General features: G+C 44.9%; 1 protein-coding gene across 1 annotated transcript; it reads right to left on the bottom strand.

The window, feature by feature from the left end:
- Positions 1-1,127: 1,127 nt before the first annotated feature.
- LOC121319399 (cas scaffolding protein family member 4-like) lies at positions 1,128-12,223 on the bottom strand. The gene is made up of 6 exons (XM_041256806.1): positions 10,789-12,223; positions 6,664-7,101; positions 4,444-4,536; positions 3,844-3,969; positions 2,173-3,537; positions 1,128-1,516 (listed from the first exon to the last, which is right to left on the bottom strand). Exons 1-6 carry the CDS (start codon positions 10,900-10,902, stop codon positions 1,130-1,132), a joined length of 2,523 nt encoding a protein of 840 aa, XP_041112740.1. The 5' UTR covers positions 10,903-12,223; the 3' UTR covers positions 1,128-1,129.
- Between the last annotated feature and the right edge of the window lie 2,432 nt (positions 12,224-14,655).

Raw genomic sequence — 14,655 nt, forward strand, 5'->3', positions numbered from 1 at the left:
TTAACGCTTTCCTTTTGTTTGTGCAGGAGTGGCTGCTATTGGTTATATATACTATATATTTATTAAACATTATTGAAAGAAATGTGTGTGTGTGTGTATCTGTGTGTCTGTGCTGCAGTTGGTATTGTGTGTGTGTGTGTGTGTGTGTGTGTGTGTGTGTGTTGCCATGGAGCTTGTAATATCAACAGAACCTCCTAGTTGAACAAGGGTAAAAGCAAAAAATATATATTGAGCTGTAGTTCCCCCTGGCGGTGTAGAGTGGTATTGTACCGAACTGAATGGTATGTTACACTATCACGTTCTGTATAGTATTCCGATCCATTCTATTGTCATTACTCCAGCCCTACTACAGCACTCCATTCTCAGCTGCCCAGTGCTCTCTGCACCTCAACAACAAGTTCTGAAACGCCATGAATGAGTACCGCAGACACACGAGAGATCTAACCAAAGTACCTTTATTGAAAATAAAACAATTAAGATCTTTAAAAAAAAAAAAAACTGAATATAACCATCTGAACACAAATGCAATGCCTTGGGGCATCCAAATATATGTAAAAACAACTCTAATCATAATAACAACACATCAAAAAACAGAATAAGGCAAATAAATAATGAAATAGAAGAAAATATAAACCATGGCATTGTTAAAAAAAAAAAAAAAAGGAGGATTTGATTTTCTGTAAAATGAACAGGTTGACCAGAGAGACTGTGGAAGAGACACACATTGGCTTCAATTGAATTCATCAAGGATCTGTCTGGACACCTGGAATATGAACAGTGGGATGATGCATTGAGGAACTGTGCAACCTGTCAAAGCAAATGTTAAATGGGTTACTGTAATTTGATGATTGGAGAATGCATTTCACCCAGTGTAGACAAGTTTACATATACAAAATGTCAGGTTGTTTTTCAAAGCATTTTGCTTCAGTGCAAAAAGGACAGGGTTCTACAGAATCAGCATGGACATCAATTCATACACAGGACATCGCTTCATGCCGTTCGCACAAAATAATGACGTGCTTCTTGCCTACAGTTCAAATCATTATTAAATCACTATAACCCTCGGCAACTGTCCTGGAGCAAAAGGCTTTGCAACGGCCGCCTGCCCCCGCCCCTTCCTGTGTGCGTTTCAGAGGTCTATCAGCGTCCGAAAGTGCTGTGCCCTCTGTGCCAGCTCCCTGGCGAAGTCCTGTGCCTCCAGCAGCGCCGCCGTGTCAGGGAAGTGCACGGCTGCCTTCTTGGTTGTCACAGCGAGCTGCTTGAGGAGGGCGCACAGCAGATTGCTTTTGCAGAGCAGGTCCAGGCTCTCCCCGCGGCTGTGCGCCTCTTTGCACAGGGTGTCCACCAGCTTCTGTCCTACCATGATCACCAGCTTGCTGTGGGTGATGAACTTCTCCGGGGGCTGGCCCTCCACGAGGCTGGTGATGAAGACCACGATGGCTTTCTGCAGCGCCCCGAAGTACAGCTTGCAGTGCTGCTTGAGATTCACGGCTGAGGATGCAGCTTTCTCCTTAGCCTGCACACACACACACACACACACACACGGTTATTATTAGACGTGTAACACTGTAGAGTGTTACCATCTCAACACATCAGTTGCTCTCATTTTTTTTTTCGGGTTTTATGCTTAACCCTTTCGTGCATGAAATATTGAAAATAGTTTTGGACGCATAATATTTTTCTTCCATTGTTTTATATGGGGGCAGCCTCATATGAGGTCATCATGCATTTGCGTCTTCCATATGCCCCCACATAAAGAGAGTTTTGTATTACGTCCCCAAATGAGATTGCCATGCATGAAAGGGTTAAAGTTAAGACTGAATGTGTGTGTTCTGGCAAAAAAAAAACAAAAAAACAAAAAAAAAACCTTATGAAAATAAACCCTAATGAAATTGTTTGGACACTTGGTGGCGCTGTGTGAATGGAGTGTGAACATTGTCGTCAGTAGAAGTTACAATTACAATGTTTGTTTTAATATTTTTTATTTCATTTTCTTTTTTTCTTTTACAAAAAATAGGGTCTGGATCCCTGTTCGAATCCCTTCCCAACCAAAAACAAATGAAGAACACACACTATAAAATATATTTATTTGATTCTATACTTTGAGAAAATTATCAATTATAATGTAATCAACAAGCAAGCAAGCAAGCAGCCAGCCTGTCAGTCAGTTACCTGTAGCAGGACGTAGTCGCTGTCCTCTGAGGGGCTGTTGCCCTGGGGACCGTTCTTCTTCCCTGCTCGAGACTCCTCCCTCTTTGTCCAGACAGGGGCTGGGGCAGGGACGGGGGACGTCAGCCTGAAGAGCAGCTTGCTGTTGGCGTTGAGGATGGACACCAGGCGCTTGACGTCCTCGGGCACAGTGCGGGCCACCATCACGAAACGGTCCAGGCTGTCCGACGGCGGGGCCTGGCTGGGGTCCTGAGCCAGGGAGTCCAGCTCCCACCCAGCCTGTGCCAGCGCCGCCTTTGCCTCCCGCAGGATCACCCCCGAGTCCTCAACGATGGCCAGCTGCTTTTGGAGCCGTGCCTGGAGGTTGCAGTCTCGCAGACGGCTGGCATTTCCCCTCATATCCCTGACGAAATCCAGGAAAGAGCTGAGCGAGCCGGCGATGGCCTCCACTGAGGAGTGGACCTCTTCCAGGTGACAGGTCAGGTGCTCTCGGGCCCGCCACCGGCTGCTGACAAACACCATGAGCCGGGACACGGCCTGGCACACCCCCTCCTGCAGCAGAGACAACCTCCGGACAGCCTCCTCCTGGCTGAGGGTCACCGCTCTATGGGGCTCCGGGGAGGAGAGTGGCGGTGGAGGCAGGGGGTCGCAGGAGGAGCCGCTTGAAGAGCTGGAGGCGTTGCTGCTGCACTGGCTGTTGGTGCCCTCCTCCTCCTCCCCGCTCTCCAGGAGGCAGTCTCTGGGAGGAGGGATGTCGTAGACAGGGCGTCGCCCTGGACCTCCTGCCAGGCTGTCCTCTCTCCCCAGGGAGCCCCGCGGCAGGTCGTACATAGGGCAGGGAGCCCCCCTGTGCAGGACAGGGAAGGAGGAAGGGGCAGTGCCAGCAGGGACGACTGCACGGTTGCTGGCCCGTCTGTGGGAGACCTGCTCCAGGGCGGAGGGAGGTACATCATAGGGACACGACTGTGGGATGCTGTGCCGTTTCCCTGCAGGGGGGGTGTCATACAGGTTTGCCCTGGAAGTTCTTGAGTCCACATTAGAAGAAGTTCCGCTGTCCTGGTGCGCGCTCCTCATCCTGGGGTCTGTGCTGGGTGTGGGGATGTCGTAGAGTAATGTCTGTGCTGCGCTGGGGGTTTGCTGCCTCCCAGACACGCCCCCCTTGGCAGGCATTGTCTCGTAGGAGCCCTGACCCAAGCCCTTCCAGCTCTGTTTCTCCGGGGAGACGGGAATGTCGTAGATCCACTCAGACTTGCGTGGGTTTGGCAGGGTGCTGTAGCCCCCATTCAAACGCTTCTGTGCCTCCACCATGGATGAGACGGGGATATCGTAACTGGAGTCCGTGCAAACCACAGGGGGGACGGCATAAACCTTGGAAAGGATATCACAGTTAAAACCAGAGCCTCTATTGATAATGCACAAGCTGTTTACTCTTGATTATGAGATGCTTTCAATGCTTCTCTAAATTCAAATCTATTTCACATTACAGTACTTGTTTTAAATACAATAGTTTGTTGTGGCAAAAGCTTTTAGAAGCTAGAATTGCTCAGGCTTAGACCCGAAACCTCAAAGGTCAATGACATCTCCACTGCACCCCCGGGCTCCACAGCAGAAGGGGCAGGTGCTGTTCAATCCTCCTCCATGATGAATGCTCCCGGCTGGGGGTTTGTTACTCACATTTCCCTGGCTGGTGATACTGGACTCTGCGCTCCCGGGAATCTCGTAGCACTGTTCCAGCTTCTCCCGCTCACTGGCAGAGACAAACATGGAGTTCTTGTTGGTGTTGTGCTGGAATGCTGAGACCTGGGAGAGGGGGGGGGGGGGGCAGTGTTTACTCTTTCAGATCTCACCAGTACACATGGAATCATAACTCACTCTGCACCATACTGTAAATGAAGAGATGACATGCATCTCTGACATCTCACATTCAGTTGAAAAGAGGAAGAAGGAAAGACATCTTTGACTTCAGAAGGGAACATGTGTTATGTTACATCTATAAAAGGAGAACATTCCATGTTAACGAGCTAATTGCATTGCTTGTAGCTTCTAGTTTTGTGGAGGTTGGAATGAACATCAGCCTGGTGTAAGAAGTTTGGAAATGAATTGGAGTATTTGATCATTCTCTTTGTATCATTGCAGTATGCAGCATGCCATGGCATGGGTTTATAATCCTGATTGAACATGCTTGCTACTTGTGTTGTTTTTATATATGGGCTGCAATGCAGAAAGAAAGAAAGGTGCAGACACAGGTGATCCAAGAGTGGAAGGCTGACTGACCGTGGTGAGGGAGGCTCGCAGCTGCAGCGTGGGGACATCGTACACCTCTTTCTGGGGGCTGGACCCTGCCGAACCCCTGGAAAACTGAAGAGCCTGGAAAAGAAGAGAAAGAGCACTCAGTCATCCGAGGCCTATTCAGAACATTGAACACTGGTATTAACCCCAGCCTTTATAGCCTAGATGAAATCAAAGTTCTATATGAAACATTTATCTGCTTGACTGTTTGGGTCTTTGGTGCAGAAAAAAACAATGGGCTCTCCCTTTGAACATGGGTTATCAACTAAAGAATCACTGTGGATGGGTTATTATATTATTACCCTTTTACTAGAGAGAGGAAAACAAGCCTTTTTGTGCTGGTGGGGAGGATGGACGAGGAGAGGAGGGGGTGAATGGGAGAGAATTAATATTTTCAGAGAGAAAGGCTCAGGACAACCTCTTGTCTCAGATTTTCAATGCCTTCATTGCCTCGCAGCAGCAGACAAGACACATATGAAATCGGGCCGCTCGCTCAGTGAACTCTGTCATAAATGAAACTTGTGAAGAAAGGAACCTGTCCCACGGAGGTGCGAGAGGTCAGAATTATTTATTATTTAGAATTAGTTTCAGAGGATTGCATCATTGATGACCTCTGCTAAAATGATTCATTCTCTAGTTATATGGAGAAAAATAGAGATGAATCTGGATGCTGTTGAATAATAATATGCTGCATGCCTGTATTTAAATTTCTGTTGGATAATGAGTACTTTACATAGTACTGCCACATGGGGTTCCAGCAAAACTCCTTTGATTTTTACTAGGGCGAATACATTCACGTACTTCAGACTCAGAAGCACATTATACGCATTATAAACTTCAGCTTTGGAATCTACTGAGGGTCTCTTTGAAAAAATGGAGCAACTCACACAATCTGCATGAAAAGATACTGGCAGTAGTGTGAAAGCTTTGTATTTTTTTCACGTCATATCGATTGAGCTTGAGTTGAAGCAAAGCAGGTGTGTGTTTAATGTGAACCAGACCACGGCTCTAAATGAAGTCAGTAGCTGCTGTAAACAGGAAATGAGCTTCTTCTCTGTGGAGGATGAAGCAGACTGTGTTAATAGGGCTGCAGTGGACCCCTGTGGTGCTGAGGCAGCGCTGGCCCTGTTTGCAGTTAGCGGTGTCTGATCCACGTCTTTAAACAGAGTTACAGCCTCGTAAAGATGCAGCAGTACATGCCAGTCCCACAGGAGAGCGCCCGGCGCCATCTGCAGACAGCAGAGATATCCCTGGGCTACAGCAGAGCAGCCTCTCATACACCCTCTAATCACTGTTCAAACACTGTAATGAAATGCCTGAGGATAACAGAAAAGCAATGTCCTCGCCACAGTCTGTGGATGCCATTCATTTCAGTGAGCTGCTTATGCATTGGTTTTCCAGCAAGTGGCATGTGTGTGTGTGCGTGTGTGTGTCTATATATATATATATATATATATATATATATATATATATATATATATATATATATATATATATATATAGATATCTGACATTATCAGGTATGTTAATCGCACAGAACTGCAATTTAGCGTCGTTTGTGGTGTATATCATGAGCTGTGATTGTGATGCGCACATAGCTGTCTTAATTAACACTACGTTGTCATGATGACTAACAGTGACTTACATTATAAGAAGGGTTAGGTCTTGTCATGATGACTACAGTGGCCTCCAAGGACACCAGCTGTGCTCTTGGTTGTGGCACAGTGGAAAGCAGAACTGAAACCTGAGCGTAGTGTTACAGGCAGGTCACTCCTGCTGAATGAGATGTTAACCAAGGAGGGAAGATCCCAGACCACTGAAAGCAGGGTCCCGGCTCCACTTCAATGGAGGTGTGGCCTTGCTAATCCCCTCACCCATGCACCTCAAACACCACTGCACAGTGTGTATTACAAGATTCTATTCCACTCCATCAGCTTGGTTAAAGGGGTGCTATCCAGGGTTATACAACATTTTAGTTTCCATCTTATCAGCACTAGTAGCAATATTACCACTGGTCCCCATTTCTGCTGTTGAATAGCCTTTGCTTGTCTTTTGCACTTCATTTTGGCGTACGCAGATATTTCTAAGACAACGCTACAGGCAAAGTTGCTGCTGCTTGCTGGTACTTGAGGAAAAAAAGCATATTTTAAACCTTGGCTACCGCTCCTTTAAGAGAGTCAATCACACACTCCTGAGTTGCATTACCATGCTGGAGGGCTCCCTGAGGGAGGGAGAGGGGTTCCTGGGGGCCATCTGGGCCAGGGAAGGCACCTTGTAGACGGGGTTCATGTCCTCGTAGGCGGGCCCTGACGGCCGCGACACAGACGGAATCTGGTAGATGTTTTGCTGGTTGGTCCTGGAGGAGGACTCCAGCGCAGGGAAGGACGGGGGGTTCTCCATGGTGCAGAAGCTCAAGCACCCTACCTCGGGGCCCCGCGATGACAGGGTGTCCAGCTGCGAGGAGGACAGCAGGTGCAGCCGGTTGGCTGGTGCTAGCCCCTGGCGTCCGTAGAGGGAGCACTTCCACCAGCCCTCGCTGCCCGCCACATTCTGCTCGATCACCGTCAGGATGTCCCCCTTGCGGAAGGCCAGCTCATCAGAACACTCTGCCTTGTTGTCATACAGGGCTTTGGCCAGAAGGTTCTAGAGTGGAAGAACAAGGCAGAATTTTAGGAAGATTCCAACAGTGTGCATGAGTGAATGAACAACCTAACTGAGAGAGCACTGAAACCACACACCGGTCTGGGCTCCTAATTAGGATTTTTTAATTCTACTTCCATAAAGAACCTCCACTCCTCTGAGGAAGTAGAGAGTGTTTGGACCACAAGTTACCCTAATTAGACACTCCCCACGATTTCAACATCCCCTGCTGTTGATCATTGGAGCACATTGCAATATGAGCATTAGTAATCACAACGTTAGATAGCTTGCATGTTTGGGTGTATTTGTGTATGCAACAAAAATGTCAATTTTCTGGAATTTTAGTTATAGGTAAAAAAAAAAAAAACACGTCACAGTGCCAATTAAGCAGTGTATGATCAATAAGAAGGCAATCGGTCGCTTGGTAGGGAGTTTAAAGTGTATCTTGCAGGTCAAACACACCACTACATTTCTGAATAGTTTCCATGCGGTTACAAAAACATTAAACAACAAAGACATGACGGATTTTCTGTGGTGTTTGGCCACACCCACTCAAAAATCGTGCAGGACGGAATGAAACCGGAAGTTACGTACGAAACGGTAAGCACACATGGTGACTGCCGCGGAAAACATAGAAGTTGAAGTCGAAGGTACAATTAATTTAGTGAACAATGTCCGCAGCTAAATGGGGAGCCATAAGAAATAAAATTGTGGACCTTGCAAAACGTCCTGGTGGAACGGCAACACTGCATGGTGAGTGTGATATCCAAAACTGTAATGTGTTTGATTACCAATAATATACGCTTGAGCATCTATACTCTGTGATTAGTTAATATTAGTTTAGCGATTGTCTAGTGTTATGGCCTATAATACCAATTTTTGTCATGTTTTGTCTGTAATCACAGACTGTCACAGAACAGCAGACCATTGACAGGGACACTGTGAAGTATTTTCAATGACAATAAATTACTGACACTACAATAATGTACAGTAGGCTAAGGCTTGCTAAGGTGGCCCTACATGAAGCAGAAGTTTCAGCAATGAAAATGGAAAAATAAACGTTTCTTTACTCACCATTATTAGTGGTACAAATGTTCTGATGCAGTGAAGTTTGGATAGTTGTTCGTAATCCCGAAACACAGGTTTATATTCCAATATGGTAATGCCATAACCACTATTTACATGTTTTGTGTCCTGATGATGCACACACAATAATTAAAGGCTCTATAACATTTTAAAAGTGAGTGCCGATTTTATGACCGTAGGTTTCTGTCAAAAATAGTAATGTAACTGGAATACTGTAACTTGCCTGTGTCCATTTAGGTAACAGGAATTTTTCACTAGCAGGATAATTGCTGGATGAATCAACTTTTCTGATAACCACGGTCTTAAAAATTACATCATAACTTCTTCGTAATCCCTTTGCTACGTGACCCCTTTTCAATCCACTCTTTCCCACATGATCACTGCAGTGTTATCCATTTTCATTACTGTCTGTACTCAATACCCACTTTGGCAACAGCCTTGACTTGACAAGACGAGTTGTATCTTTCCAATCTTATTTTCATAAAAAAAATCTTGCTATTTAGCTATATATATATATATATATATATATATATATATATATACACACACACACACCAGTGTGTGTGTTCATGGTGGTTTCCTATAAAACCTCAATTATATATTTAAAAAAAAAAAAAAAAAAAAAAAAAAAAAAAACATCTGACGTGCACTGAAGCTGCCGCATCTGACTTCAACCAGATTCGTTATTTGCTTCTAAATCCCATGCTATATTCAAATAAGTGGCTGTCCAGATAATCACGGTCGAGAAAGTGCACGCCACAAACGCCACAGTTCTTTTGGTGACCGGATTTCGCAGTGAAGTCCCGTCTTTGGACTTGTACAAACCGCACCCTGGAGCGAAATACGACCTCTGTTCCCCCTGGAAAGGCATGCACACGATTCCCCGACAGGTTGGAGTTCGTGCAACCCCTGCACAGGCACATATTCACCAGATTATTATTATTTATTATTATTGTTATTATTATTATTATTATTCCATCGGTTAAAAAAAACAAAAAACGAGTTTCACGTGATTTGACTGAAGCCAGCGAGAGCTGGGCGTTGAGTCATTTGCAACAGGGAGATGCACTTTTTGTATATAAATATGTCAGGGATCAAATGCAGAATGTATTAAATCAGTCACTCAAGGGACTCCTCACATTTGCAAAGTGTTTGCTACACATCACAAGCGTATTTCAATTTTTTAAAAATGCTTCTAATACAAAACGAATCCTTTCACAGAACAGCTAAAAGCAATACATTTGCCTTCTCGAAGCAGCTATGAGAAAATGAAAAACAAATAGCGTGGCACAGACACTCATGCATGGCACAAACAGACATCCAATACCCACTGGACTGGAGGATTCTCACACATGTCTCTGTGTTTCCATCATGCTTCTCTTTGAAAATGAAGCCCTGTGTGAGTGCTCCGTGCATTCACCCACACACAAGCACTCACTTGCGTGAGCAAGACTGAAAATACCAAAGCCCTGTTAAAAGTGGGTGGTACGGGGATGGTTGCTATAACTGGAATGCTGCTTATTAAAAACAACAAAAAAACAAAAGCAGTTCATGAATAAAGTGCCCCCACCCCCCAGTGTTTGTAACCCTTCACTGGGCAAGCAGTGTTTAGAAGGGGTTAAAACACTACAACCCAATTTTAAGACAAAGGTGCTGAATTTTTCTGTAATTAGTAGCACACACAGCACATGAACAGCTAATTTAGACTGGACTCTAGTGCACTGTCGACCGGTAAAGTCACATCTTAAAGAGATACCAGACCAGTTACACTGCAGTCTTACAGATGTGGTGTACAGAGTTCATAATATAACCCAGCACATCTAGGAGAATGTATAAAAAAATGTGATCCAGTAAAAAAAAAAAGAAAATATAATAATAATAATAACAACCAGTCTTCAGAAAGACTAAAATGAAAAGTTCTAAATTCTATGCCAATGTGCCCCAAACTCTGGCCCTTTAAATGTGATAAACAACACTGGACAGCAGCTGGCGACCGCACCACACAGTCACAACTCTTGTTGGCAGCGTACGAGTTCCATTACAAACCCTGACAGGAAATGTCACTGCCCCAACCTTCACTGAAACACAGCCATAGACGGCATGGTTTCAGGTTTGCAAGTTTGTGAAAGTGGGCACAGTTTACTTGGGCGATTGTCCTTGAAAAACATGAAACACTTTTGTGACAGATTTTGCGCAGTTACTAAAGATTAGTCACTTGAGCCCACTTGTAGTAAGAGGCATACGTGATCACAAGGACATTCTTTAGTTAATCTGTACTGGAAACACAATTCCTCTTTTCACAGAAAAAGCAAAAAAATATGATGATCTAACTGATACAAATCCTACATCCAACACCTCCATTCACGAAGTGGAGCATCTGCTTGCATTAATACCCTTGATATTGGTGAAAGCCACAGCTTTTCATCTCCACTTTCTGGATGATTAATTAAATAAACATTTGAATAATTGATTAAAGGACCACCCCCATTATCCCCTCCCCTACCCCCACCCCCTATCCCCCTATCCCCCACCCCACAACCACACAAATGACAGCCCAAACTCTACACCAGCTCACACACGAAAATCACGAATGCATTCCTGTACCTTGATCCTCTTGGTAAAGAAAGTCTCCAATAAGGTTTCCCATGCAATGGGTTTGAACATGATTGCTGGGTCTCCCAGCCTGTGCTCCAGGCTCCTCGGACAATCCCCTAACATCAGTGTGGGAGAGGCAGGCTGCTGTCCCCCTCTCCGTGGCTCTCTGGCTCTCCTCAGCTGTTCTGGTGTTTAATGGAACGTGCGTGAGCAGTTCGTGCTGTCCCAGCTGATAACCCCGAGCTGCTGGCCCTGCCTTACATGGCGCGGGCAGTCCTCCTGAACAAAGAGCCCCTTTCACACAGCGGCCTCTCTCCCCCCACTGCACCTGTCCACACTCGGCTAAACAAGGGACAGCACACTGTAAGCAGCAGCAGGCCTGCAATCCTTTCCTTCTACAAAGTCCGCTGCAGTCATCCATCCAGCATTCCCCAATTCCAAATAAACAACCGACTTCAGTCCTAGTCAAAAGTGCTTCCCCCTCGTCTCCACCCCACTCCAGGCTGACCAGTGTCAGGAGTGGCGGCCTGACCCCGTGTGACCCTACATGACCCTCTGCTCCACCAATAGACCTCTTGCTTGGTTTGCAGGTTCACATCTCCTTTTCTGTTTTGTTTCCCAAATTTAGAACAGACTCGGATTCACAAAAAAAAAAAAAAAAAAAAAACAACTATGGTGCGAGCATGATTAGCCTTTCCAGTCCAGGTCTTTGCTCCAGCCCTGTTACATGTTGTTTAAATGAACCGATTCAACCTCCTTCCTGTAATCCATTGTACCTATAAAACCTGGTGTGGAGCGGCCCTCCAGGAGCAGAATTGTTCCCCGCCTGTTCTGTACTGTGTGTCTGATTAGGCAGAGCACAGCCCTTGTGTAGCTGGCTGCTGTTTTCCTAATTGAACACATTGCCTGGTTATACTGAACACATCCATGGTTGTTCTTGGAGTGTAGCCACAGTCCAAGATTTCAAACCCTCCTGTGAAAAACAAACATCAGCGCAATCAAAACACATCTTTGTAACCATCGTCTGATTTTTTTTTTTTTGAGTTCCTGTTACGTTGGCAGACATCTATGACTAATTCAAGCCAAGGTAATTCCGACAGCAACTTAAACCATTAGAAGGATCACAGATTCAAGATGTCTACAGGAATCGGCAACACGTTCAAGATCTATCGAATAGAGCCCATTGTTTAAAAGAAAATACGTTTAGAACAAGTGAACCGTGCAGCTTGTCTCAAAGGCTGCCCTTCTTACTTCCACTTTGGGTGACAGAGCTGTTCTTTTGTGGTTCTCTTGCCCACCCAAAGTGCTGTGAAGATGATTTATACCATAAGCAGGTCCTCTGCAGCTTGACCAGACTAACTCAGGCACTAAGTGAATTGCTCCTTTTAAGTGAAATTGAAGCTACGCATTATTCTGTATGGGATCCGAAACTGAAGCTGCATTTGGGTAGGTAAAGTGTGGTAATGCTCCGGATATTTTTTATTATATCGGCTGATGACAGCTCCTGCAGCCCCCTCTGATAGAAGGCAGGGTGTTTGGTCCGAGTGTATATTTTGGTGTTTGTGGGGGTGGGCTGGTGTTGGAGATGGGTCGGTGGGAGTGGGGGTGGGGTTAGGAGGCTGAGAGAGCTCTGGAATTCCAGCACATGTCTGCTTGTGTAGCAAGGCCAGCCAGCCAGACAGCTGGTTCAGCCAACAGCTGCCCCACCCCCCTCATCTCTTTCTGTCTCACAACACAGCACTCCTGAAAATTCAGGGACTCTTATTGACGGCGACCGTTACCATAGTGCTCATTTATTGGTTTATTATTGGCTGTATTACCCAGCTGCTTTATTAGAACTCCACATAGGAACACAATGCATGAATACATGGACACCAGTGTAGGATTCTACAGTAAGAAGACTAACCAGTATAACCAGGATCACAGTCCCATGGTGGCTGGCTCATTGAGGACATGGGGAAAAAAATTTAAATAAAAATGTGTTATGTCTACATCCTGAAAATTAACGTTGCGATCGTGACATAACATATTTCTTTTTTTTTCTCCACTGTCCTTTATCCTTTCAGTCCTTCTCTTGGCGCTGTATGATAACATATGCTGAAAAGAGATGCTGCGAAGCGACCCAGGTTTCTGTATTGTAGTGATAAAAGGCACGTATCAAAACATTAGATCAGCTGTATTGTTATACAAATGAGTACAGACATGCATTGGCGTTTGAGGCCAAGCAAGTTATTTTTCAACATGTGGGGCTAAGCATTCCTAAAGCACTGACAGGACTTTAAAGTCCCATTTACCAAAATATATGTGAAAAAAAGGGGGTTTGTCCTGAACTCATGTATACTCAAAAATTCCTTTTTGAATATTATAACTCAATTTCGCATTCTTCAGCTCAATAATTCAGGACTGAAAGGGTTAATGAGGCACCATAGAATCCAGCGCCACCCTGAGCTTCAAAACCCGACCGGACCGTAGCTGGGATTCCTAACAGGAAGCACCTCTGACTTTTATCGACGTATTCAGTCCTTTCCGACACTGATCAGAAGACTGGAGTGCCGGTAGCAACTGGGACAGGTCCCTGGGAACAAAACCTGCACCGCTGAACCTTCAACCTGCAGACTGACAAGCAAGTGACAGGACAGAAAGAGAGAGCAACACAGTCTGCTTCATAGGGATGAAATGAACCCTTCACCTCTGGGCAGCACACTTTCAACTTCAGGTCAGATTGCACTGGTTACAATTCACTTCAAAAGCACATTCAGAGAATTCAAAGAATCCTGGGAACAATTAATGCGTTACCCTTAATTTACAAAGATTCATTGTTTAAAAACACAAACTTTTGGTGCACAACAGACTGCGACAATAAGCAACATGGACCTATCCATAAAGCTTTATTTAATTATTTTTAATACAAAAAAAAATTAAGTAGGTTTCATGGCTTTACAACATCTGATATTCACAACACTGTTTTAGGCTGTTGCTGGGTTCATTCATGCATGCTTTAACTCATGAAATAGAAATCATTTAAATTAAAGAACAAGGTGCACTCAGACTGCTGCTGCTGCAGGACAGTTTAATTGGTAACGGCTTTCTGAACTGCAGATTTTACACTGTAAACACAAATATTCACTGTGGTGGCAATCTGACAGGCCGGCGAGCCAGAGATTCCCCTGCAAATGATATATTTGGATGGGTTGTGTTTGTGTGTTAGTGTGCACAGGAAGCCTATGGTCACCCAGTGTCGAGAAGTCAAACTTCCTCATAGTCACTGCCCCAGGAGCTGGCCTTGAGATCAGGGTATTTCCCATCAATCAGACTACATCAAGTGATAAAACCAAACCAAGGAACTCACACAGCCACAGCTATGGTATCCAGCGCTTTGAACAATGCAGACGCATGCTTTTGAAAAGAGCACAGAGAAGTCAAGGTTTCTGTGAGAGTGCTGGCAGGGCAGAAAATTCAGATTATTAATTTCCCTTTCATATCATTTCCACTGTGGGATTCAAAAAATGAAAACCAATGGAGTTAACCAAAGGAGCTCTTGTTGTAGAAGATTGTCTATAGTGACTTGATCATATTTACTACTTTAGAGAACCTTGCTGAACACATGTGGTTTCCCCATTCTTACACTGTACTGAGTACTTAATGAAGCAAAATCATCTACAAAGACATCCACCACTGCAACAGAAACCTTCTGCCTCCACCTATCATTGACTTTACATAGCCCAGACTTTCTAAACGCTTCACACAGCAATGCGGGCCAAAACAACGAGAGAAACCACACCACTCCGTCCATCAAGTGGAACTAGATTTGAAAGGGAGGTTTTAAAAATGTTCAGCTTGCACATTGGCCTAATAATAGGTCCCCACTCTTGTTTT

Source organism: Polyodon spathula, chromosome 8, assembly GCF_017654505.1.
Source record: "Polyodon spathula isolate WHYD16114869_AA chromosome 8, ASM1765450v1, whole genome shotgun sequence".
NCBI lineage: Eukaryota > Metazoa > Chordata > Actinopteri > Acipenseriformes > Polyodontidae > Polyodon > Polyodon spathula.

What these genes read in the sequence shown, in the direction of transcription:
- LOC121319399 (XM_041256806.1), bottom strand. Translation starts at nt 10,902, where the DNA reads ATGTTAGGGGATTGTCCGAGGAGCCTGGAGCACAGGCTGGGAGACCCA. An exon ending in TCTTTACCAAGAGGATCAAG is followed by an intron (nt 7,102 to 10,788) that starts GTACAGGAATGC and finishes CTTCCACTCTAG; the next exon opens with AACCTTCTGGCCAAAGCCCT. An exon ending in GTATCACCAGCCAGGGAAAT is followed by an intron (nt 3,538 to 3,843) that starts GTGAGTAACAAA and finishes ATCCTTTCCAAG; the next exon opens with GTTTATGCCGTCCCCCCTGT.